This window comes from Phalacrocorax aristotelis, chromosome 26 (assembly GCF_949628215.1).
Source record: "Phalacrocorax aristotelis chromosome 26, bGulAri2.1, whole genome shotgun sequence".
In the NCBI taxonomy this organism is placed as follows: Eukaryota; Metazoa; Chordata; class Aves; order Suliformes; family Phalacrocoracidae; genus Phalacrocorax; species Phalacrocorax aristotelis.
The window spans coordinates 2867155-2891002 of record NC_134301.1 but is presented as its reverse complement, the minus strand read 5'-3'; the positions used below and the strand labels follow the sequence as shown (position 1 = coordinate 2891002).

The 23848-nt window shown below is 58.9% G+C and overlaps 2 protein-coding genes across 7 annotated transcripts; one reads left to right on the top strand and one right to left on the bottom strand.

The window, feature by feature from the left end:
• Positions 1 to 303: 303 nt before the first annotated feature.
• On the bottom strand, positions 304 to 2296 carry NABP2 (nucleic acid binding protein 2). Of its 2 annotated transcripts, none has more exons than XM_075075558.1 (7): positions 2154 to 2296; positions 1655 to 1749; positions 1440 to 1578; positions 1287 to 1358; positions 1110 to 1191; positions 966 to 1032; positions 304 to 850 (listed from the first exon to the last, which is right to left on the bottom strand). In XM_075075558.1, exons 2-7 carry the CDS (start codon positions 1731 to 1733, stop codon positions 678 to 680), a joined length of 612 nt encoding a protein of 203 aa, XP_074931659.1. In that variant the 5' UTR covers positions 1734 to 1749; positions 2154 to 2296; the 3' UTR covers positions 304 to 677. The 2 variants fall into 2 exon arrangements, with proteins under 2 accessions (XP_074931659.1, XP_074931658.1); XM_075075557.1 differs by lacking the exon at positions 2154 to 2296 and adding an exon at positions 1828 to 1960.
• A 104-nt stretch (positions 2297 to 2400) lies between these two features.
• On the top strand, positions 2401 to 23613 carry RNF41 (ring finger protein 41). 5 transcript variants are annotated; one of them, XM_075075554.1, is made up of 8 exons: positions 2407 to 2536; positions 4253 to 4433; positions 7337 to 7409; positions 16812 to 16924; positions 19857 to 20128; positions 20929 to 21064; positions 21369 to 21472; positions 22010 to 23613. In XM_075075554.1, exons 4-8 carry the CDS (start codon positions 16835 to 16837, stop codon positions 22359 to 22361), a joined length of 954 nt encoding a protein of 317 aa, XP_074931655.1. In that variant the 5' UTR covers positions 2407 to 2536; positions 4253 to 4433; positions 7337 to 7409; positions 16812 to 16834; the 3' UTR covers positions 22362 to 23613. The 5 variants fall into 5 exon arrangements, with proteins under 5 accessions (XP_074931656.1, XP_074931655.1, XP_074931653.1 ...); XM_075075552.1 differs by lacking the exon at positions 7337 to 7409 and adding an exon at positions 4998 to 5174; XM_075075553.1 differs by lacking the exon at positions 7337 to 7409 and adding an exon at positions 4998 to 5492.
• The last annotated feature ends 235 nt before the right edge of the window (positions 23614 to 23848 follow it).

Genomic DNA, 23848 nt, shown 5'->3' with positions numbered 1-23848 from the left:
CTGCCTTGCGCCAGCTGCGGGTGCCAGGATTGCCCACGCCCCCCAGGACCCCTCCCGTGCCCCCCAGGGGCTCACCTGGGGCTGCGCTGTGCCGATCGCGGGGGCCAGGGGACGCACCACTGACCGGCCCCCGTCCCCGTGCCGCGGCCGCGCCGAATGCTGCACCCAAACTGGGGGGGCCAAGGGTCACCCAGGCACTGCTCCCAGCCAGCCCCGGCGCCGGGAGGGGCCGCGCGGGGAGGGCCTTAAAGGGTGAGGGGGGTCCGGGCCCCCCGCGACGTGGGCAGGGATCAGGCAAGGCGCGGGCAGGAGGTCAGCCTTTATTAACACCTGCCCTGACAGGTCCTGGCTGCCCGCCCCGGCACGGACGACGGCAGGCAGCGGCTGGGTGCGGGGGGCTCAGGGTGGGGGGGCTGTAGACCCCTGCCCCCAGGGGCAGCTGGGCAACAGCCGCACGGCTCAGCCCCGTCCTGCCCAGGACCCCCAAGCCCGGCCGGCCCAAGACAAGGGGGTCCAGGCCACCCCTGCCCTCCCCAGAGGGGGTGTGGGTGGGGGGCAACGGGGCCCAGCTGGTCCCCTCCTCGCCCCGGGGGCTGCTGAGGGCGGGGGGCCGGGGACACCCCCCGCAGACCGTGCCGGCGGCTGAGGGAGAGGGGCCGCGGGGGGGTCCCGGCCCGTTATCTCTTGCTGCTCCGCCGCGTCTCCTTGCCGTTGCTGACGGGGCTGGCGGCGGGGCTGGGGTGGCCGGGCTGGCTGCGGGTGATGCGGCCGCTGGGGGGGTGTGTGGGGGCGCTGGGGGGGTGCGCGGGGCCCCCCGGGCTCAGCCCGTTCCCGTTCTGGCTGTCGGGGGCTGGAAGCAGAGCGGAGCACCGGGAAGGAGGTGAGGCCGGAGGCACTCCTGAGCCGGGGAGGGGGTGACACCGGGGGGGGTGTCCTTGGGGTGGGGAGGGGGCTGCGTGCCCTACCTGGGGGTGCTGCAGGGGGGGCCTGGCTGGTCTGTGAAGCAGCTGGACTCGTGCTCTCGTTCTGGGCCTGTGGAGGAGACAGAGACGTGCCGTGTGCCAGGGAGCCGGGGGTCCAGCCTGGTCCCCCCCTGCCCCAAAACTCACCCCTTTGCTCTGCGACTGCTGCGCCACGTACTCGGGGTTGGGCTCGCTGAAGTTGGGCACCTCAGAGTAGACCATGCAGAACCTGCCGGCAGAGGGGGGCGGTGGGGTCCCCCCAGCTGACCCCCCCGGCCCCCCCCCCTCCAACCGCCCCCCCGGGACCCCCGTCCCCGTCCTTACTCGCCGATCTTCTGCAGGTCGCCTCCGCGCCCCGTGTAGAGGGTCAGGCAGCCCTTGAAGACGGAGGCGTACCTGGAGGGGGAAGGCCGGGGGCGTCAGGGCGGGGGCAGCCCCGAGGGGCCGGGGGTCCTGGGGTGCCCCCCCCCCGCCTACCCCTTGGTGAGGCGGATGATGTCGCCGGGCTGGATGAGGTTCCCCACGTCGTCCCACACCGAGATGTTGATGCTGCCCGACTTGTCGGCCACCTTGCACGTCCGCACCTCGTGCCCGTCCTTCGTCTTCGTCACCCGGCCTGGGGGCGGGAGCGGGTCAGGGGCGCGGGGGCGCGGGGCCGCGGGACCCCGGCCCCCCCCCGCCGTCGCACCCACCCGTCTCCAGCACGATGAAGATGAGGTTGAGGTTCTTCAGCCCCGGTTTCACGTCCTTCACCAGCGTCTCGGCGCTCATGGTGCCGGCGGGGGCCCTGCGGCGGACGCCGCCGTCACCCCCGGCCCCGCACGGCGACACCGGGAGGGGGGCAGCGGTGGGAGGGGACACACACCGGCTACGGCACCCCCGGGACGGGCCCGCGGGGATGAGGCGCAACCGGCCGCGGGGGCGGCACCGCTGGGGACGGCGACCACGGGGACCACGGGGACGGGGCCGCCGGGCTGCGGGGGACAACGGAGACGGGACGGCGGGGGCGGCACCCCCCACCGGGGACGGGGCGACCGGGGAGGCGACTCCGGGGCCACCGGGCACGGGAGCACCGGGCCCGATCCCGGGATCGCTCGGTGCCCCGTCCTCCCGCCCCGCCGCCAGGGGGCGCTCGCGCCTCCCGCCCCGCCGCCCCCGGCGCTGCCCCCCCACCACTGCGCGCGCGCTGACCTGCCGGAGCGCCGCCGCCGCGGGCACTCCCGGAAGTCGCCGGCCACCGCCTCCGTGCAGCCAATCAGCGCGCGAACGGGCGGAGGACGTGCCGCGCCGACAGCGAATGGCGACGCGGAGGGGGCGGCCGTCGTCGGGGGGAGGGGGCGAGGTGAGTCGCCAGCCCCGCCCCCGCCCCGCCCCGCCCCGCGCGTGTCATAGAGCCCGCCCCGACCAGCGAGTTCCGTCCCTGTCACCGGCTAGAGCGGCGCTTCCGGGCGGTGTCGGGGCGGGTGCTTCCGGCGGGGCGGGCGTTGCGTAGTGGCGGGGCCGGGCGGGGGGAGGCGGCGGCCGCCCCTGAGCCCCGCGGCGTCCCGGAGCTGGCCCGGGCCGGGCGGCAGGCGGTACGTGAGGGGCGGAGAGGGGGGAGCGGGGAGGCGGATGCCGGGGGGTGCCCGGGGCGCGGGGAAGGGCCCTGAGGGGCCGCCGCGGCCCTGGGCCGAGCTGGCGGGAGCGCGGCGGGGGAAGGGTGGGGAGGTGCTGGAGGGGGAAGGACCCCGGTGTGGGGGGCACGACCCCGGTGTGGGGGGCACGGCCCCGGCTCGCTCTCCCGTACCGTGCCCCCCCTCTCACGGGCCGGGGCTGCGGGGCTCGGCCCGTCCCTCGCCGGTGGTGCCCGGAGAGGCGGCGTTAAACGCCCCGACTGTGGGCGGAGGTGCCGGTTCCCCCTGAGGATGCGGCCGCTCCGGAAGGAAGGACGTTCCTTGGGCCGAAAGGGGCTCCCCATAGCAGCGACTCGCGGCCCCCGGGCGCCGCTGGGCCCCCGCGGGGCCGGGGGCGCGGGCTGGGGGTCCCCTGCGCGGAGCAGCCCCGGTGACGGGGAGGGCGCGCAGCTCCCCCTCCTCGGGGCCTGGCCCCCCAGAGCACGTCGCAAAGCCCGCCCTTGTGTTGGGGCGGGAGGCAGGGGGAAGTCGGTAATTAAATGGGGTAAGGCTTTAATTGTGGCGAGGCTTTGCAGAGGGGCTGCGCGCTGCCGCACCTGAGCTCGGCGGCGGCCGTAGTGGTGTTTGATGCAGTTGGAAGCGATAAAGGTAAAAACGTCCAAAAATGTAACAACATCAGATAAACTTCGTGTTATAACAGTAATAAAGCTGCTCGTGGCGGCTTTGGGTGCCGTCACGCCCTGTTCGGCATGGTGGGAACGTCCAGGGGCGTTTCCGAGCTGGTTTTATCCTTGTTGCCGAGACCAGCAGATAAAACCAAAGCAGTTTTTCCCGATTCAGGCATCCCTGCTGTCGATTTTTTGCAACACTAGAGCGAGCAGAGGAGTTGCAAGAAAAAAACTTGGATTTGTGTCAGAAGATCTTAAGGTGGCATTTGGGGAAACTATTTTTAGCAGGATTGCATAACTTAAAAGCTGAGACTTTACCTACTGGGCAAATGTTTCTTCCCCTGCATGCGGTGCGCTCCTGCGGCGCAGCGATCCTGCTGGAATCACCTCTCGTCCCAGCTTTTCTCCCAGCCAAGTGAGGCAGGGGTTTGAGTCGAGCGGAGTTCTGGCCGAGGGCTGGAATTTCTGAAGCAAAGTGCCACGGGGAGGCAACCGATGTTTAGGTCACTGGCTCAGTCGTGCTCAGCCTGTCGGGGAGGCTGGGATGCGTGAGGGCTCTCCAAGACTGACTGGTGGCTCTGGAGGGACCCTTATTCTTGCCATTTAAATTAAAAAAGGCAAGGCAGAGTATTTTTTTCTATGGTTGGAAGACAAGGTAGGGAGCGGGGGAGCGGTCTGAGATGCGGTGGTGAGTCTCTGTTCCCGTGACCGATGTCAGACCCTTGTCCCCAGGGAAACGCGCGTGTCCGTGTCGGAGGCATATAGGGCTCGTGTTGCAGGAGCTCGATGGTTTCTGCACAGGCTCTTCTCCTTTTTAGGAGAGTTGCACAGGCGCTTTGGGAAATGCAGATTTCTGTTCTGTGGGACTGAAGGCCTGGGTTCCTGCGTGGAGGAAGAGAGGTGTCTTCACCTGGGCCCTGAGAGGGGGTTGAAGGGCAGGGCACAGCCTTCCACCTTGGTTTTTACTGTGCTCATTTTTCCTTCCCTTTTTTTCCCCCCCTGTGACTAGATCTGTCCTGTCTGACCTTATGACTCCTGCGTGGCAGCGGCTCTTGGCCCTCGAAGAACGACATTTTAAACTGTAGAAGAGGAAGGGGAAAAGATGGGCCATTGGGAGCATCTCCCTGAAAAGAGTAAACCCAGCCCTGCCCTGCCTCTTTGCTACTTAGGGAGGAATTCTGCCACGGAAGGTAAATCGAGTGCCTCTCAAAACTTTCTCCATCTGTGCACGGGGGATGAGTTCTAAGTCCTTCCTCCACAAAAGTGGAGCCTCCAACACGTGAACAGTTAGTTACATCAGCACTTTTACGGGGTGTTGCTTTATATATGCTTTCAGGGCTCTCAGTTGGCTGCTGCCAATAACTTTGAAGTCATATTTGTCTGAAAACTTTGTTCTTGCTCTGCTAAAAGAAAGATCTCAGTATGTCTTTGACAGTCCCCACATTGCAGCTGACAGCACAACACATGAGGCTGTTCTCGCAGCTTGTAGCTGCCCGATCTCTCCCCTGGCAGATCTACCTAGATCACCGCTTAGAGATCACAGCCTGCTGTTCCCGGGTCTGTGCAGGCTCACAGTGCACAGAGCAGGCAGCTCTTGCTCTAAAGCTGTTAAAGAACCTTTGTTGTAATTAATGTCTAGAGGGAAATAGCAAGATCTTCCTTAAATTTCAGAGGTTTAAAATAAATCCTGCCAAACTGGCTTAAAAACTGCCCCTGCCTGATTTCTGTATCTCTTATTTCACTTGGTGCTCCAGAAGGGCAGACACTGGAATCCCCAGAGTGCTCTCGAACAAGCGAGGTTCCCTGTGGCTTGCAGGGAAAGTGCTTTGTTACCAAAACCCACTGATGATTCTGGAGTTCTGGAAAAGCATCCCAAAAGGCTGCAGAGACAGCTGGAGGCAATGCAAAGCGAACTTCAAACAGAGCTAAAGGTAAAAGCGGGCCGTGAGTCGCGCTGCTCGGCGGTCTCCGCCTGTGTTTTCTCGCTGATCGGTCAGCTTGGCGGCCGGCCAGCTGCTGAGGCTTCGCAGCTTGTGTGGGCTCCTCGCAGCCGAAAACAGGAAACACTTCGTACTGAATAGGATCCGTGCTGCTCTGCTCTGAGGATGGGATTATTCTCCGAGCCTAAAGAGATCCCTCGCATCCAAACGCTTTAAAGGCAGAAGGCTCTTTGGTGTTCTCACGTTACGGTTTCCCTGTGGCCGCTGGTCTGGACTCGCTCGGTACAACAGTAGTGCCGGTAGTCAAAGGTGGGTCTGCCGGGGAGTGTGGAGGCTTGGCCAGCCTGCGCGGGCCAGGCTGCCGAGCCGCCTCGGCGAGGGGCCCAGGTTTTGCCCTGGGCTCCTGGGAATCCTCGCCTCCTGCGTGGGGAGCCAGCGGCTCTTGGGGTGCTGCTGGTGGAGGTGGTGGCTCCTGGGCGTCCTCCTGCCTGCCAGGTCTGCCTTTCTGTGGCGTGGTTTTCTCTGGGACAAGGCATCGTGTCCGCTTCTGGTGGAGCAGTTCAGGTTGGGAGGGGACAGGCTGCTGACAGAGCAGCAATGTGGGATGCTTTTTATAACTGAGTGTGTGTATTCAGGCATTTTCCTGGCTGAGATTTACATTGCGGTTTTGGGGGAGGGGGGGAACCCCAAACATAAACTAGTTTAACTTCAGATTTAGGCTTTTAATTTTCTTGGTGTCTTTACACTGTAAGAAGTGGACCAGAAAATAAAAGGCTGGGTAGAGCTGTGCTGTGTAATGCCAGCATGGCCCCGGCTGTTAACAAGTGGCTTGTTCTGCCTATCTAAGGAAGGGAAACCCCCCTCGCAGACCCTCTCATCCGTCTCTGTAGCCACGAACGCTCTCCAGACAAACCCCTTCTCGTGGGTGCAGGGCCCGGCATGTGCGTGAGACCCCGTGCCGGTGGGAGCCTGCCGGCACCTCTGCCGGCGCCGATGAGGAACGTGCAGCCCCCCGATGTAGGCTGGGGCCGGGTCCGTGCCTCTGGGCTGTCGGTGGCAACGTCTTCCTCTGGTCTTGCTACGTCTGCCTGGAGACGTGCTGCGGGGCTGCGTCAGCGTGCCGTGCCGCATTCCTCCGTGATCTCTGGGGTTTGTGGGATGTGTCAGAGCCCGGGCGACAGCTGGGGAGGGCAGCTGGTGGCTTGAGCAGTTGTTAGTGGGAGCTCGTACCCCAAGTCACAGGACCTTGTTTGGTTCCTGCCTGGGCTCCTGGTAGGCAGGAGCTCTTACAGACAGAGCTCAAGTGAGAGAAAGAGACTTTGCAGTGTTGAAATGCAGCAAGTGGGAAGAATATTCTAAACTTGTAGTGGAAAGAACAAAATGTGTGTTTCTGCCTGGATCTTGAACGTTTCCCCTCTGATAGGCCGGGGCGTAGGAACCTGAGGCTTGGGAGGCTGTGGTTCTGTTTGCAACACCTGGACTGAGCGTATCCCCCGTTCCTGAGGGTGGTCGGTGACGGTGACAGCCCGTGTGTGCCGGGAGGGACACAGGCAGGGTCTCGCCCCCGCCATAGCTGGGGTACCGTGGACCCTGCGAGGCAGGGGAGTGCTCAGCCAGGGCATGAGGTGAAACGTGGGTGTAGCCCTGTAAAGGAGTTACACCCCCCTCCTGCTGAAATTTTTTTTTTTTTGAGGAATATAATGCTGTCTTGTGGAAATCTGCCTTGAGGTTTCCTTCCCCAACACGAAAGTGGGGCTGACCTTTGAGTGTTCTCCCAGTTGTCCCTGTGTTGTTGCCTATCTGTGGGGTTTGACCTATTCTGCCCCTTTCGCGGTCCTGAGGCATCAAAGCCCCTCCGCAGCGCTGTAGACTGAATTCCTGAGCTTTGGAAGGGCTTGATCTGAAAAAAAGTACAGAAGGGAAGTGGCAGGAATTGGGTGGGCAGCTCCGGGTCAGGCCACCCTGTCAGAACATCTTAATAAAGAGCAGGACCTTGATGTTCCCAAAACAATGTGTGATTTTTATTTTTTTTCCCCCTAGAAGTCGTTGCCATGGCTTAGCAACCTGCAGCAACAAACTGCGCTCCCTGAGCCGCTCGCAGTTGCGAAGCAGAGGCTTGCAGTCAGCTCGATTCTTGCTTATGCATTCCATAGGGCTGTAGGACTTGTTGCAGTGCCAAGGACTTGGCATCCCAGGAGATCTTGTCAAGCTCCTCGCAGGCCGAAGGTAAGGGTGGCTGGAGCGGAGCAGGGGTTTGATCTGGTCTGTGGATGTTGCTTCTGCTCCTCCCACGGCTCTGGAAGAGAGCGGCTATCCGTGGAATTGGGGATGGCATGGGTTAAAAGCTGTCTTGTGCCTGTCTTGGCTGTGCTGGAGGCAGGAGGGATGGGGCACCGCGGAGTTTTACCTGGGCTGTTTGGCTTGCTCTTTCAGATGAGCCTTGTCCAGTCTGAGGTGATAACGCCCTTGCTCCGTGGCTGCACGCAGGGTTGTCCACCTCCCTCTTAGATCATCCTAAGAGATGATCAAAGAGTAAAGCTGGTCGTAAGAGCAAATCTTCCGTAGGTGCAGAGGTGATGCTGTCTGCACAGCGTGGCGTGCTGCGAGCCGCTCCGCTTTCAGCAGCTGCCTCCAGGAGCTTCCCAGAGATCTTTTTTTATTTGCTTTCCTTTCTCGAGGTGGCTGATCTCCCTGGCAAACTCTTCTGCCTCCAGCCTTTTTCACTTAAATCCTTTCAATGCATCAAAAGTACAGAAAACAGGATGAGTTTGTTGGGTCCCAGCTGGGAGGGGTTGCAGGCTGGCTCTGCTTTTTTGGTACCCATAGTGTTTCATGTTGTGGGATTTTGAGGTGCTGCCAGCGTTAGGCATGATGCCTGTAGGTGTTCCCAGGACTATGAGTCGGGCTTTAGTGATCCTGAAGAGGTTCCCAGGATAAGGAACAGCCTTGCTGGGTGGCAAAGCCCTCTAGCCTGATTCTGCAGGGGTTAAGCAATAGCAGCTCTTCAACATGTTGTTTGTCCTTCCACCAGCTACCGAAACGGGATCTTGAACATGGGTAGGGCCTCACGATTGATGTGTTTTCCTCCTATTATACAACCAAGAATGATTGTTTAACCCCGTTTTCCTTTTGATCTTGTTTGCCTGTGTGTACTTGGGCAAAAGCTTCCTTTAATTTGTGAAAAGCTTTTTTAAAAAAAGGGATTTTTTTCTTTTCTCCTTCAGAAAGTTTTGCTCTCTGGATGTGAGCTAATGTCAAACAGAAGATCACTGGAAGAAAACTCTTTATAGAAAGAGCTGTTAGATTTGTACTTTCAATACTTTTGTGTTTTAATTAGCAAATAATGAGTAATATTTTTGCCTGTGGCCTCTAGAATGAAGATAGTATGTACTAAAACTTCGTGGATTAGTCAGCCATTCCTGAAGTCTCTGCTAACTGGTTAAAACGCTTTGAAGAAACACCTCCACCTAAGGAAAGTTTTAGGCCTGGGGGATATCGATTATTTCGGGTGTGGGAGGGACCGCAGTGAGCACGCTGAATCCATCGGGTTTTGTTCCTGCTGGAGGAAACACCGTTTGGAGAGGAATGGATTAACTCGTGTCACCATTGTTCCGAAACAAGTACATGAGCTCAACAATTACGTTGGAAGTGGGTGGTAACTCTTTAAAGGATCGGTAAGCAAGAATCAAGATACCAGTTAGTCCTGTAAGCCGATCAAACCCAACTCCTTGGTGTAGCTGTTCCCTCTGAGGCCCGAGGGCGGCTCCGCTGTGGTGCTGCTCCGTACGGGGAGTCCCAGAGCTGCTGCTGTATCGCAGAGCACGAAGGCTTGCTGGGCGCTTGGCTGAAACGGGAGCTGCTGTTAGGACTGCTTCGCTGGCTTTTCCTGCGAGTGGAGTGTAAATTACTCTAAATTGCTGTCTGCTTCCTGGATATGTGCGACAGCAATTGGAGGCCCTGGGTATTAACGCTGGAGAGGAGTGAACGAGTCGCGTTTCAGCTGAGGCTGTTTGTCTGATCAATTTTTTTGGTGGGGAGGGAGCGCTGCTGCTCTGCGGTGTCATTAGTGGGGTGGTTAATTATGCACATGCCAGGCAGCTGGTGGTTACTGGTGGTGTGCATGCAGGCAGAACTGGTTTGTTGTATCGGCTGCTCTTCACCGGTTACTCTCGATGGAGAAACTGAAGTCGGGCAGGTGAAGCGACTGGCCTGGCCTGCAGACCAGCGCTCTCCTCTGCGCCAGCTTGTGGCCCGTAGATGTCTCGAATACACGCAGAAATTCCTGGGAAAACCACTAAACCATGCAGGCTCATTCCACACATGCAGGCCAGCCAGATGCCAACAAAATGGGAAGGAGCAAAGGAACAGGCAGAGTGATGCCACGAACCCGATCCTGCAGCTGCTGAGCTGCCTCTCCGGAGCTCGCCGGTAGCGCCGAGCGCAGGACGGTGTGTGGCTGAGCCCGGGGACTCCCTGCACGGGGTGGACTCTGGACCCCGCTCGGGTTTAGTGCTGGCTTTTGAAATCAGATCCGCTCTGTCAAGCAGCGCGTAACACGGGTGAGCACGGGGTGCAGTTTTGTACCAGAAAAGTCAAGGTAATGATCAGAAAGACCAGGAAGCTCTGACACGAGTCAAGGCTATAAATGCAGTCACTTGGAACAGCCTGGCCAGCTCGGTGGGGCTCGACAGAGCGGCCGAAGCCCCGAGCAGTGAGGAGAGCGCAGCAGGGAAGGTGGCTGCCCCCAGCCTGTGTGCGTTCGCTCTCCTCGCTGCCTTCGCGTTGCCGTAACGCGCAGCTGTGCGGCTCCCAGCCGCCCGGGTGCGCAACCCGAGGCGGGGCAGCCGGACCTGCACTGCTGGTATTTTCGTTTCCAGAGAAGTTACGGGATGTGTGTTGTGCCAGCTCTTCCTTGCTGTGAAATCCTAATGGGGCCTGTATCCGAGCAGAGAGCTCGTAGTTCCAGATTAGGGCAAAGTTTGGATTTGTGCTCGGCCTGCGTGCCAGCAAATGCCCGCGTCGGTTCCCTGCCGGGCCCGGCAGTGCAGGGAAGTGGTTCCAGCCAGGAATGCACAACATGCACTCGGCTTGTTTCTGTCCCGCTGTGCTGCGTGGCTTAGAAACTGGGTCGCTGGACAACTAGGTCAGGCAGAGGGACTTTTAGCCAGCTTTAGATTACGCTGTGTGTTCGGACTCGATATTGTTCTTGTTAATCTTCCGTTTCAGACTGCTCTTCCTCTTGTGTGTCGCTGGGGGCTGTTTATAGCGCTGGCTGACGGGTCCCCTGGTGCCCCACGACGGCTGGGTGGCTCTAAGGTGGCCGGGCTGCTGGGCACTCACGTGCGTGGCTTGCAGGACCCCCACGAGTTCGTCACAGCTGCTGACCGCGCTGTGCTCTAGAATGCACAGACTTCAGGTGCCGGGGGCTGTCGCGAGCCACGGTGGGCAGGCAAGCAACCACCCGGGCTGAGCAAGCTGCCGCTGGCCAGCTGGGCTGCACTAACTGGGTCGCTTGCAGAGGAGCAACAGGCCGCCACAGCTCTGCACGCTGTCGCTGGGGTGGCGAATCCTCTGCCGTTGTACAGGAACAGGCTGCTGTCACCGGAGCGAGCTCTGGTTGCTGACGTGAGGGTTTCCCGTGAAACTTCCATTGTGTCAGGTCACTTAGGAGCTGCTTTAAGGCTGCAAGGCACAGACATGGGCACAGCTTCAACACCGATGACTCTTCCGTCTTCAATCTGCTTGTCAGACCAGAGATCCGGCTGAGCAGAGCCCTTTCGCCTGCGTCCTGGCGCCAGCCCTGATCCTATCCGAGCAGCCTCCTCACCTGGGCTGGGTGATGGAGCCCAGCAGATGCCTTCAGCCGAACGTCAGAGCCCCTGTGCTCCCTCCCAGGCACCGATGGGGCAGCTCCCACTGTGTAGCCCTGTCCCAGGTCTTCTGCTGTCCTGCCGGCAGCCTCCTTCCTTGGTGTGACCTGGACTCCTGGGAGCGGGGGCTCTCTTGAGTGGGTGCAGATCCTGGGGGCTGGGAGCCAGTTGCTGCAAAACTTTGACTTTACAAAGTTGCAAAGTTTGAGTTTGCAAAACTTTAAGCTTCTGGGTCGCTTTTTACCCCCCATGGAAACTTCCCAGCAGCAGCGAGACTGCTTCAGAAACCCCACGGCCCCCCCGAGATGTTATGTATTTACTCACAGCAGGGCAGCAGGGGCGACAAAGCGTGGTGCCCCAGAACACACACAGTGCAAACCAGTGAGAAGATCGCTGGTGTCCTGGCTCCCATGCCGGGCTTTAACTGCTACAGAACAGCCCCTCTTGCATCCATATGTTGTTTTCTCTCCCTTTCCTCCCCTCCCCCTTGCTTTCTGGTTTTATTTCTATTTCTTTTGGCGCACGAGGCTGATGAAATTAGGAAAGATTATTAAAAACACCATTGCTCACAGAACAGGTTTCTTCCGAGCTATCCCAGCTGCAAAGCGGCTCTGGTATCTGTTGGCAACACTTATATTGGAAGTAATGAGAAAATGGTGTCTCTTCTCCCCGAGAACCAGGCAAAGCCTGACACGCTGGAGACTTCCAGCACAGGCTAATTAAGTTTGATTTGTTTTGTTTGCTTGTTTTTAATTTTTTAATGGATTCTGTCTGGTCTTCTGTATTTCCACAGAAGGGATGGGCTTCCCTAGTGAACTGGCACCAGATACTGCCTCGGAAAAGGGGCTGGTTGTGCGGATCTGCCGCTAAAATGCGGGCAGGCAGCGGAGCTGGCAGATGCTGCCAGTGGATGGTGCCCCCGGGGGAAGCTGGACACCTTTGCATTTGAACACAAGGCCCTGGGGTGGTCGCTGCTCTTCGTCCCGTTGTTGGCTTTACTGACCGTTGTGCTCGGATTTTCCAGGCGTACTTTTTGCCGTGTGTTTAGTAGGTAGGTGCTGGCCCCGCTCCCGTGATCACATTGTTCTCGCTGTTGTCATTTATTGTTTGCCTTGGGCCAGGTTGGTTTATCTCGGTGAGCTGTAGCTGTGAGGGTGGAGTTGTCCCCGTCGCCTGTTCCGCTTGGCACAGCGACGCGGGCTGAGGTGGGTCGGTGCCTCTTTCAAGACTTCACCTTCTCAGGCTCTGGGCGCCTGGGGAGTTCTGGAGCCAGCACATCAGTTACCTGGGTGAAACTCACTTGCCTCCCGGTCTGCCTCTGCACTGGTCCTTGCTCGTGTTGCTCATACTTCTACTCATCAGCTCCTGGGGGTGAGTCAGTGTCTCCCGACAGCCTGGCACGCTGTTTGCGTGGTGCAGGTGGAGGTGTCTGCTCCTGCCCCGGCACCTGCAGCCAACAGTGCTGGTAAGGTCTCGTGGAAGGTGCTGCTTTCCTAGCAAAGCTGTCTAGGCCCAGGCCCTTTCCAGGTTGCTCTGGATCCTTGCCCAGGTGTGCTTGTAGCCTTAAACAGCTGTTGACCAAGGAGAGCTGGCTGTGTGGGTGAGCAGGAGCGTGGAAGTCCGACCCTGAGAGCTCCAGATGAGTCAGCCTGCCTGTGCCGGTGGAGCGGAGAGCTCCTCCGGAGCTGGGAGATGCTGGCTTGCTCCACAGACTGCGCCTGGAGCAGTCGACCAGGCAGAAAGCTTGGCTCAGCCGGAGCGTCTGGGATCCACTGGCTCGAACATATTGTGGCAAAAAGGAGGGAACATGTGCTCTGGGGGCCGTGGAACAAATCCAGGGGCTCCTATGCAGGCTTTTTTTTTTTTTTTATTTCAAGGAGGAGGGGGAGCTTTTTTTTAAGCCATTAATTTTCCTTTTATCAACAGAAAAAATATTCCTAGCAATTGACTTTTCCTCTGGGGCCAGGAATGGTTAGTTACTGTGCTGGCAGGCAGCACATATCACAGAAGTCTTACCTGTATGATTGCTGCTACCATGAAAGATGGGCGGATACGCTTTGGGTCAGAGGAGCCCCAGCCTTGCTCGCTGTGATCCTGCGCTGTTTGAAGGGCGGAGGTAAGCTCATGCCAGGCAGCTGAATGAAGCCCCGCAAAACTGCAATGCATTGGGTATGTAGGGATGAATGTCCTGTGACCAGAATAGCGGGGAGTTCACAGTGATGGTCTGCCTCTACTTCTAGGTGTCATATTTGCCTATTTAAATGGCAGGTTTATGGGGAGGACAGAAGAGCACCGCAAGTTGGGGCTTGAGATGAGATGCTGGACCCTCCGTAGCAATCGGGGAGCGGGGGATCCCTGCCGTGGGGATGTGACAGGCTTGGGGCTGTCCTCAGTGCAGTGCTGCCCTAACCAGCTAGGGAGTGAGTTGTTGCCTTCCTCTTTCCTCTCCTCTATTTCCCCAAGGGCTTATTAGGAACCTTTGTCTCTGCTGGTGGATGCTGAGGAGGCTTTGGGTAAGGGTAGGTATATCAAAGTGCTTTTGACTTGTTAATTACTGATCCTCCCTGATAGAATCAAGCCCTTGTTGCTATGTAGATCCCTTCTGTGTTGAGCAGTGTGCAGGCATTTGAAGTCCCCAGGCCAAGAAGATGGCAATCTACAAAGACAAGGCAGGAGCATGATGGCAAGGGAAGCAGGGGTCAAAAAGTGACTTATCCTGGCTTTTCTCTATAATTTGGGCTAAATCCCAGCTCTGTGACTGGCCTCTGGTCTGTGCGAACTGTCCCCTCTCCCTGCCCAGCCCTCGGGAGGCTGGTGGCGCTTGGGTCACGAAGCCGCGCGTATTTGGAGAGGCAAGATTGGGAAGCTCATTCGCGTAAGTCAAGTATAATCATAGGTGGCAGTTGCTGTTTACTGCAGAAGCAATTTCCCTAACAGTGGGTTTGCCTGGGTTCCTGCTCAGCCTTCGCTCCCCTGTATCATGTCTGGCCCCTGTTGCAGATGGTTTGGCTCGACTTCACTGTGGTGGCTGAGTGCCTCTGCAAGCTCTTCCAGGAAAGGTATTTTCGAAGCTCTTTGTGCTTCGGTTCAGCACATGATGGATCCCTGCAGCCCGTGAATCATCGCTCTTGCTGAGTAGCGCTGCGCAAGTAGGGCTTGCTCATATTGGCTATATGATACCTTCTTTGGGGCCATCCTGCAGGTTGCTGAGCCCAGGGAAGAATGAGTGTATCCAGTATCCTGCGGGGCCAGGTCATTAATTCGCCTCTGGATCTAGCAGGAGGGAGATTAGGTTGCCAGCTCCATCTCACTCGAGCATTTGCAGATGCTTTTAGCTCTCCTGTTTCTGCTTTGTGATAGCAGCAGGGTGCTCCTTGCTTCAGCGTGCTGGCAGAGCCCCACAGACGATCTCTGGCAAAAGGGGGAACAGCTGGGTCGAGGAATGAGAAGAATTCAGGGGTGCTCAGACTTGTGCAGGTGCTGAAATTTTTCTGGAGGAAGTTTTGATGTGGGTTGTTTGGCAGATGGCAAGGCTGGTGTTCAGTGCTCGCGTTTTGCCCCCCGCTCGGCTCTTTCTGAGTGGTTGTGAAGACATTTAGTGCCTTGCCCAGCTGTTTGTTGGAGGGGCGATGCTGGAGTTTGGAAGCTCGGAAGCAAAAGGCAAAGCCAAGTTGCTAGGGAGTGTGGTTGTGAAGAAGCAGTGCCCAGTGTGGTTCCGCTCGGGTACCCGAGCGCCCATGCAGGGGCAGGTGCTGTACCTCCCGAGCAGGAGGAGAGCGCAGGCTGTTCATGGAGCCGCTTGTAGATTTGGAGACACGTTAAGACACCAGGGCATGAGCCAGTGCCTGCGCACTGAGCAGCAGAGAGGGTCAGAGTGGTCCCAGCTGCCAAGCGAGGCACCTCCGGGGTGGGAGGCTAGCAGGCTGCACGGGTGCTGTGGCTCAGCTGGCAGCCGGGAGCTGTTGTGCTGGGTCCTCCACATCGTGTTTGCCCTTCCAGTTGGTTTGAGCCCAATGTAAATGTGTTGGAGGTGCTGAGACTTGCAATAAGAGTGCCTCACAAAGGGATGGGAAGGCATTTGGGTTCCTTCCCAGTGGATGAGAGCCTCACCTATCTGTCCAAAGGCATGGGAAGGCTTAAGAGCAGCCGCTCCTGGTTGCTGGGAGATCCGTTCTCCCTCCAGCCGTTAATCGTATCTGAATTGCAAACTGACACAGGGACTTTCCCCACCCCAGCCTTTATCTCTTTTGTCTGTGCCTGCTCTGGGGAAGCAAAGAATCCATCTGCACGTGGAGCTGATTTATCATCTGACTTTCGCAGTGTCCCGTGAGTTGATTAAAGTCCCTCCCTGCTGCTCTTTGACTTGGGGAGAGTCCCAAGGGCCAACCGTGAAGCGACTGCATTACCTACAGCTTCCCTTTCTGTCCATCCATCACCTCCTCTCCTCCTCTGCTGCTGCAGCTGAGCAGACACAGTGGTTTCCGCAACCAGCTCTGCTTGCCGTGTCTGTCTAGAGCTCCTTGAGCTGCAAAGAGCTGGCTGGAGCGGTACGTGGTGTTGTGCAAGCACTTTGGCCAAGGTGCAGGAGCTCGGCACCGCTGGCTGCGGCTGGGTGGCCACATCTGTCTGCGAGCAGCAGCAGGGTGAGCTCCTCCAGAGCAGGTAGATGCTCCTGGTGTTTGCACAGCTGGAAGTGCTGCCATGCCGCAGTCTCGTCACTGCGTGGATGGTGGTTTCAGAGCCTCATGTGGGGTCTGTGTGCCCTCGCACGCCTCCCATCCCCTCTTGGCTCCTGCTTGTTTGGGGTAGGAGCTCCTTTATCTGGAGCCAAGCGCAGTGTGAGTCTGTATGGCCGTGGTGGTTTGTCACCGACCTTGATGTTGGTGAGAACAGGACAGGAGGAGCTGGCTCTTCAGGGACCAGCCCCAGAGGAACTGGTAACTGCTGGTGTGCCAGGGCAGAGCTCAAGGTCGGCCTCTGGCAGTGTTACCTGGGAAAGCCGTCCTCAGAGGGGAGGGAGGGGGGCTTGGTGCCTGAGGGGCTGCGCACCCTCCGTGCTGGGAGCAGGAGCCCCGACAGCTGTGGCGAGTCGTGGGGGCTCCTCGTCCGGGCGCTGGAGCACCCAGCTGAGGAGACGCTCTGCTGCAGATGGTGTTGGGTGTCCTCACTCTGCGTCTGCTCCGCCGAGTGGGAAGGCTGCTGCGACGGCAGCAGAGGACGATACCTGCCGCTGGGGTGCCAGGAGCCAGCGGGGCCGCTGCTCCCGGGGAAGGAGCTGGTTCTTCCACAGCCAGTGCGGTGAGGCTGGTGGGTGTCTGGCTGCACCCAAGAAAGGTCCCTGGCACGCATCCCGCTGCTCAGCCCATGGGACTGGGCTCACTTGTTAGAGGTGTCCCTGTGCTGTCCTTGCCTCTGTAAACCAAACAAAACTGTGCAAAAACAACCCCAGCAACCAGGAAGTAGAAAAACTGCAGCAGGATTAGTAATAACGTGTGGGAGAGAGGCAATGCCAGCAGCACGTCAAAACGGAGGAGCGGTTCAGCACACACGAGGGGAGCTGAGACCACTTCTCCCTGCGTGCTTCTCTGTACAGCACCTGGCTCTGAGCTCCAGCCGTGCCCAGGGCTACCCCAACTGGCCGTGCTGGGAGGAGAGAGCAGAAATTTGGGAGCCAGGACACTGTGAGGGCCGGGACCTGCTCTGTGCAGGCATCACGGGGTGCTCGACTCCTCCTAACCACCCTTCTTTTTCCCTCCAGGGTTCTGGCATCGGTGATGAGCAATGGGGTATGATGTAGCACGTTTTCAGGGGGATGTTGATGAAGACCTTATATGCCCCATCTGCAGCGGGGTCCTGGAGGAGCCTGTTCAGGTAGGTTTCCGTCTGAGCACTGACTGTGGCTACTGCAGCTCCAGGCGTCTAGATGTCTTGATCAGATGATGGGCGCCGCACACAGCGTGTGCATTAGGTGAGCTCAATGGATTCTTAACTTTCCTACTAATGGTTTAAGGCAACAGCACGGGTAAGGAAGCAGAACCAGGGATAAAAGTCTGTGGTTGTGTGAGCTCTGGTGGAAGTCAACTAATGTTCTGAGTTTGGGGCATGTCCTGGGGTCAGCAAGGAGGCGGGAGGAAAAACAAGCTTGTGTTGGGATGGGTTTCCCGTGCATTCCTTACTCCCTTCTTAACTCTACCAAAGCTCAGTGCAGCTGCAGACCAGTGATGGTGTCCCAAGGCAGAGATGGCAGCAGCTATGCTAAAATCTGTCCCTTGCTTATGGCTTCATGCTTGGCTGACCCTCTCTGCTTCCCTGCATGCATGCTTCCTCCATGCTACAGAGCTGATCTGTTTTACTTGCTGCTGGGAGCCTGGCTCTGCTCTCCTGTTCCTCTCCTGCCATCAAACGTAGCTCGGAGGATGGACGGACCGCAGCCCTGGTACCAGCACGCTGCTGTGCCCGGGCCCGGCGCAGCCGTGTTGTTTGGTGGATCCTGCAGCCCTGCAGCCACTCGGGGAAGGAGGGTGTGCACGGGGAGCTGCTGCTCCCACTCCTCCCTCCGCTTCCCGCAGAGCGGAAGGGCTGTTGCACGGGGCTTTCCTGTGAGCTCTGTTACTGCGAGGTCTGCCAGTGCAGTGTCCCTCCAGAGCACTGTGCAGTCTCCAGCCCTCCTGTGCCTTTTGGTATTTGCCACTGTGTTCTGCTAAGACCTGTTACTTGGGGAGAGATTAGTGGGGGCTTTTATAGCCCCCTCACCAGAGCTGACCGGCGTGGAGCTGGGGGCTGAGCAGAGCTGGCTTCTACGTGGGGCTTTGCCCCCCTGTCCCTGCCGCTTCCCTCCAGGGTCTGTGCGCCACCCGAGGCGTTCCTACGCTGGCCGAGCTGTGGCCACGTGCGGGGCAGCTCAGTACCCTCTGCGTAAATCCAGCTTCCTTTGAAATAAAACGGATTAAAATAAAACTGAGATAATCTGAAATGTGTGCATAATTATTGCAAATTCATTGCTTAATAACGAACCGCATCACAAAAGCTGTGATTTGTGCCCTGTTGCTAAGCTGCCCGGTGGGGGTCCCCGAGAGGCTGGGGCTGTGTGCTGTAGCCCACCATGTGCCAGGGGCTGTGTGGAACTGCAATCTATTGTGGTTAAAATTGTGTGTTAGCACCTTCCAGCTACAATAATCTGCTATGTCAAACAAGCTTTGATTTTAAAAAGTCTGTCAACGTGATCATAGGGAAGGGGAAAGTTAGGGTTTATTATTTCACAGTGGAAAACTGCAGGTTTATTTAAATCTCCTTTTGAGAATGTGATATCACAATCTCCCTTGTTCCCAGGCTTTTCTCAAGAGTGTTTAACAGCCTGTCTGTCGGATACCAGCCCTCCTGCTTCTGCCAGCGCCACAGTAACTGGAGCTGCGATGAGGCTGAGTTCGTAGTGAGGCACAAGCTGTGCCCTCTGACAAGCCTTGGTTTGAAGGCAGCAAATTCCTGAGGGCTCTTACCTTGTTCCTCCCTTCCAGCGACATCCCTCTGCCTGGCCAAGGCAGGGCCCCACCTCTAGTCATAGCTCGGAGGGCTCAGGGCCCTATCCAGACCGAGATTTCAGTATCTCCAAGGATGGAGGTGCCCCAGGGCCTGTCCCTGTGTTGTGGGCACGGAGTGACCTTCTGCCAGTGAAACTGGTGTGATTTATCTGTCGCGTCTCCAGTGTGCACTTGGTGACACTGGGGTACCCCAGCTGCTAAACTTCAGTGGGGTGGGCATGGGCTTGTGAGGGTAAAATGCCGCAGGGGGAGCAGAGAGGACAGCGGAAAGCTGAATCCTCGGAGAACAGGACTTTGGGAAAACACGATGCAGAGGGGTGGCTGTCCCTGTGCCAGAGCCTGGCATGTGCTGCCTCGGTTGCCCGCTGGCTCGGGGATGCTGGGCTGGTTGGCTCGGGCTGTGATGCCCAGGGGCTGCGCTAAAACTCCCAAGATGGTCCTGTAGCCTGACAGGGCGAATCCTAATGCGGCGTGCGTCCTGCGCTCGTCGTCCGCCTTTGTCGGCTGGTACGAGGCAGCCTGCAAGGCACCGTGTGCTGAGGGAACAGCTTGGAAGTGAGACTTAGCTCTGAGTGTCTCTGACCTTCCTGTAACTCTGGGTTTCTGCTCTGTAGAAGAAAGCTCGGTGTTGTCCGAAGAGCTGGCGTGTGTCCCGCTCCCCCTCCCCAGCGCAGCTTGAACGCAGGAGCAGAGCCCAGCTGTGTAAATACAGTGAAGTAATGTTCTAATCTGCTGCGGAAAAACGTTCAAATTTAGCATCCCAATCTGCCGTGCCCCCTCGGCCCTGTAGGGAGGCAGCGTTACCTGGGGCAGAGCAGAGCAGGAGCATGGCTCTGAGGGGTCTGCGCCCAGGGAGCTGATCGGCTTGCAAGACGCCACGTGTCTGCGGGGAAGAGTGTCCCTTGGTGGGGCCGGGCACGCAAACTAAAACCAGAGGTGGCTCGAGGTGGGCACTTGCTTTTCCAAGGGAAGGGAGGACGGCTCCGCAGCAGTGCCTCTCGCGTTGCGGTGGAAGGTGCTGTGCGTGGCTCTGGTCTTTCAGGTCTGGCTTTTGGTGTCTCACTCCCTGGTGCGGGCATCGTGCCTGCTTGTGTAATGGAGGCACCTCTTCCCTTTGCTTTCCTCCCCCCGGGCAGCAGGAGGAGCTGTGCGCCCCTCGAAGACTGAGAGCCTTTCTCTGGTCAAGGTTGTCCTCCACATGCGGGCCGGCAAACGCTTCCCCGCCGGCCCTGAGTAACGCGTGGCTGTTCTCTGCCCCTCCGCAGGCTCCCCACTGTGAGCACGCCTTCTGCAATGCCTGCATCACCCAGTGGTTCTCCCAGCAGCAGACGTGCCCCGTGGACCGCAGCGTCGTGACGGTTGCCCACCTCCGCCCCGTCCCGCGGATCATGCGTAATATGCTCTCGAAGCTGCAGATCACTTGCGACAACGCTGTTTTCGGCTGTACGGCCGTTGTGCGACTTGACAACCTGATGTCTCACCTCAATGACTGCGAGCACAATCCGAAGCGCCCCGTGACTTGCGAGCAGGGATGCGGGTGAGGATGGCCTTGGGGGGCTTTGCCACAGAGGGTGGGCGGAGCAGAGGCCACAGCCTCGGGGAAGGAAACCGGGGTCTGGTGCCTGGCACCCTTTTACTCCCTGGGTGCAGAGCTCTGTGGGTAGCAGGGCTTTGAAGGCTGTGGTGCTGCAGAAAGGGAAGGATTTTTGGTCAAACCCATTTCTTTTTGAACATGGTTCAAAGCGCCTGGCTCTTCAGCTCGTTGCTGGGGCTTGGGACTTGGCTGCTGGAAATGGGGTACTGGAGCCTTTGTGAATCTGCCCAGAGCCATTCCAGCCCCCTGGGACAAGTTCCAGCCTGATCTCTGCTCCCTCCTACATGTTGCCGAGAGCCAGGAGTGGTGGGTGGCTGGCCTGGCCTTGGCACTCGTGCTCTCGGTGCCGATATCTGTCCCACTCACGTGTTATAAGCATCCAGCCAGATGGTGACTGACTGTTGGCTTGGAGACTATCAGAGGCCGGATCAGGCCCATGGGCTGCCTTGTGTGGGACCTCGTTCTGAACCCTGATCACTTTGGAGGAGGGAAAATCCCCATTGCCTGCCGACCTGGGGGTGATTTGTTCCCGTAGCTCTCCCCGAGACCATTTGGCTTGGCCAAAGGCGGGAATAGGCGTTCCTACACCTATCGGAGTTTACGGCGCTGGGCTTCCCGGGCCTCCTGGCAAGTCCTCCAAGACTGGATTTGTTCTGGAGGCTGTTTACGTGCTCATGCCAAGTGCTCTGGTGTGCAACTTTCCCTAATGTGGGGCCTCCACCTTTTTTTGCAATGATCCGCAGCTTGGAAATGCCCAAAGATGAGCTGCCAAACCACAACTGCATCAAGCATTTAAGGTCTGTGGTGCAACAGCAGCAGACGAGAATCGCTGAGCTGGAGAAGACCTCAGCAGAGCACAAGCATCAGCTGGCCGAGCAGGTAGGTCGGTGTGTGCGAGGGGCTGTCCCGCAGCGGGGTCTCTCACGGGAAGGGTCAGCCTCACCTGTGTGGACACCAAATGCCAAAAAAGGTTTGTGGAGGAAGAAAGTGGCTGCGGAGCAGCCTGAGCTGAGCACGGCTGGGGCTCTGCTGCTGTTCTGCACCTCTCGTCCAGCCGCTGGGACGGCAGCTGAGCCGAGGGGCAGGGATGCGCGGCTCCCTGCCGCCGCGCTGGGGGTCTGGTGACGTGTGGGCGCGGCGCTGACCCCTTTTCGCAAACCCCGCTGTGTTCTGCCTGTTGCAGAAACGGGACATTCAGTTGCTGAAGGCCTACATGCGCGCCATCCGCAGCGTCAACCCCAACCTGCAGAACCTGGAGGAGACCATCGAATACAATGAGATCCTGGAGTAAGTGCTGGCTCTGGTGGCGATCGGGGAGGAGGTGGGGAGCCCTGCGTCGGGGCGCGAGCGGAGCTGGGAGTCTGCCGGCTTGGCTGATGGGTTTGAGGGGGGGTGAAGTGCCTTCGGAGGCAAAGGTGCGGTTTGAGAAGAAAACGTTTCACGAGAGCAGGGGGGCAGTTGCAGGGTGTTTGTGCTGGGGAGCGGCATGTGAGCTGCTTGCACAAAGCGCTCGGACCATTTTTATTCTTCCATCTGCATCCTGCCCACAAGCAGGAAGCTGCCAGATTCCTTCCTCCTTGGGAGAAAGGCTGGAGGAAGCAGATCCTCATCTCATCCTTTCTTCCCCTCCCTCTGGGGAGCAGCAGGGTTGAATGCCGCAGCTGGGTCCGGTTTGGGGATGAAAACGGGGGAGGGGTAGGTGGGGAAAGGGGGACGTTCCCCGTCCAGCCTTGCCTCCGAGCGCAGAGCAGACCAGCTCCTTGATTCTGTCGGGAGCCCCCAAAACCGCACGGTGCTGACCGCGCGTCCCGTGTCTGTCGCCAGGTGGGTGAACTCCCTGCAGCCGGCCCGGGTGACGCGGTGGGGCGGAATGATCTCCACGCCGGACGCGGTGCTGCAGGCCGTCATCAAGCGCTCGCTGGTGGAGAGCGGCTGCCCCACGTCCATCATCAACGAGCTGATCGAGAACGCCCACGAGCGGAACTGGCCGCAGGGCCTGGCCACGCTGGAGACCCGCCAGATGAACCGGCGGTACTACGAGAACTATGTGGCCAAGCGCATCCCCGGCAAGCAGGCCGTGGTGGTGATGGCCTGCGAAAACCAGCACATGGGCGAGGACATGGTGCTAGAGCCGGGACTGGTGATGATATTTGCACACGGAGTGGAGGAAATCTAAGGACTCTCAAAGAGAAACGCTTCGTGCTGACGAGGGAGAGGAGGGGGAAGGTGCAGAGGTGGAGGCTGGGGGTAGCCGGTCAAAACTGCCGGCGTTCCCTAGTCACCGACATGGTTTTCTTAGGGCACTGTTCCCTCGAACCTCTTGCTTCCTAGCTGAAATGATTAAATGCCTCTGGTAAATACTACTCAAACACTTGGCCCAGCGGTGAGCGCACGCTGCAGCCCCTCCACGTTCGCCCCTTGCAGATCAGCTTCCCCGTTCGATGTCTTTCAAGGAGAGAAGGAGCAAGCGCTCCACACGTACTGCCAGACTCCTCAGACCCAGCCTGCGTTTTGGGTGCTGGTGCCTCTCCCAAAGCCCGGCTCCTGGCCCGGCCCAAACCCAAAGGCCCAGCTCAGCTCTTGCTGAGGACTGACCCCGCGGCCCCTGGCAGCTCTCGCCTGTCCGGTGGCCGAATCCCCCCTGGGCTTTCTCTCCCTCTCTGGATTTTCTGCCTCGCTCTCGGCATCTCTGCCGCCGTCTCTCCAAGCCTTGCCTCCGATGGCGCAGTACGGCAGCAGCGGGGTCCACTCCCCTCTCCTGCGGGCCGGGGAGGGGGCTTGGCCAGGGGAGCCCCCAAAACGGGCACTGTTGCCATCGCCGGCAGGGCCCTGCCCAAGCCCCGCTCGACCCGCTGAGGGCTTGGGCCTTCCACTGCGCTGGGGGGGCTCGGTGTTGGGGACCAGCCGTTCCCCCACCACCGTCCCTGCCCGGCGCCGTGCAGCCCTCGGGCCCCTCTCCCCGTGCATGCCCCAGCCCCTCTCCTCCCCGGGAGAGGCCGGACCCCCGCGCTCACCCCCACAGCAGCTCGCAGCCCCCCGGGCGTCTCCCACCTTGCCCCCGGACGCCGTCCTGCCCCGTGTTTGCCGGTGTTTGGCTCCGCTTTCTCTGCTGTTACCGGTGTTCCTTCTCCAGACACTTTGTGACTGTGGTTCTGTATTTTCCTTTTTTTTTTTTTTTTTTTTTTTGTACTTTTTTTGGCCTTGTCTCGTTTTTATTTCCCCCCTTTTATTTTATTTCTGAAGTACCGTGGACAGGCACCTCAGAGCCTGGTTACGTTTACTTGTTGGGAACTTAATTTATTTGCATTCGTTTTGTTGTTTTTTACAGTACTTTCTCCGCCGGTGTCCGCACGGCTGGGGTCCGGCCGCAGCTCGGTCGGTGCCCCCCAGCGCGGATTTACGTGATCAATAAACAGCGTTCTCGTTGCTTTTTTGGCCTCTCAGCGCCTTGGGGGTCTGCGCCGGCTGCCCGAACCCCCTGCCAGGGGGACACGGGGGTGCCTGACAGCGGGGCTCAGTCCCATGTGAAACACGGGTGGGGGGTTTGGGGGGGTCCTCCCCATCTCGGGGGTGGGGGGGCCTGTGCCAGCCATGGGGTCCCTCCAGTCTCTTTGTGTCGCTGCGATTGATGAACGCCTTTGCTACTGCGGTCCCCTCCGGCCG

What these genes read in the sequence shown, in the direction of transcription:
- NABP2 (XM_075075558.1), bottom strand. Translation starts at nt 1,733, where the DNA reads ATGAGCGCCGAGACGCTGGTGAAGGACGTGAAACCGGGGCTGAAGAAC. An exon ending in CTTCATCGTGCTGGAGACGG is followed by an intron (nt 1,579 to 1,654) that starts GTGGGTGCGACG and finishes TCCCGCCCCCAG; the next exon opens with GCCGGGTGACGAAGACGAAG. An exon ending in AGCAGTCGCAGAGCAAAGGG is followed by an intron (nt 1,033 to 1,109) that starts GTGAGTTTTGGG and finishes TCTCCTCCACAG; the next exon opens with GCCCAGAACGAGAGCACGAG.
- RNF41 (XM_075075555.1), top strand. Translation starts at nt 16,835, where the DNA reads ATGGGGTATGATGTAGCACGTTTTCAGGGGGATGTTGATGAAGACCTT. An exon ending in AGCATCAGCTGGCCGAGCAG is followed by an intron (nt 21,065 to 21,368) that starts GTAGGTCGGTGT and finishes TGCCTGTTGCAG; the next exon opens with AAACGGGACATTCAGTTGCT. An exon ending in GAATACAATGAGATCCTGGA is followed by an intron (nt 21,473 to 22,009) that starts GTAAGTGCTGGC and finishes GTCTGTCGCCAG; the next exon opens with GTGGGTGAACTCCCTGCAGC.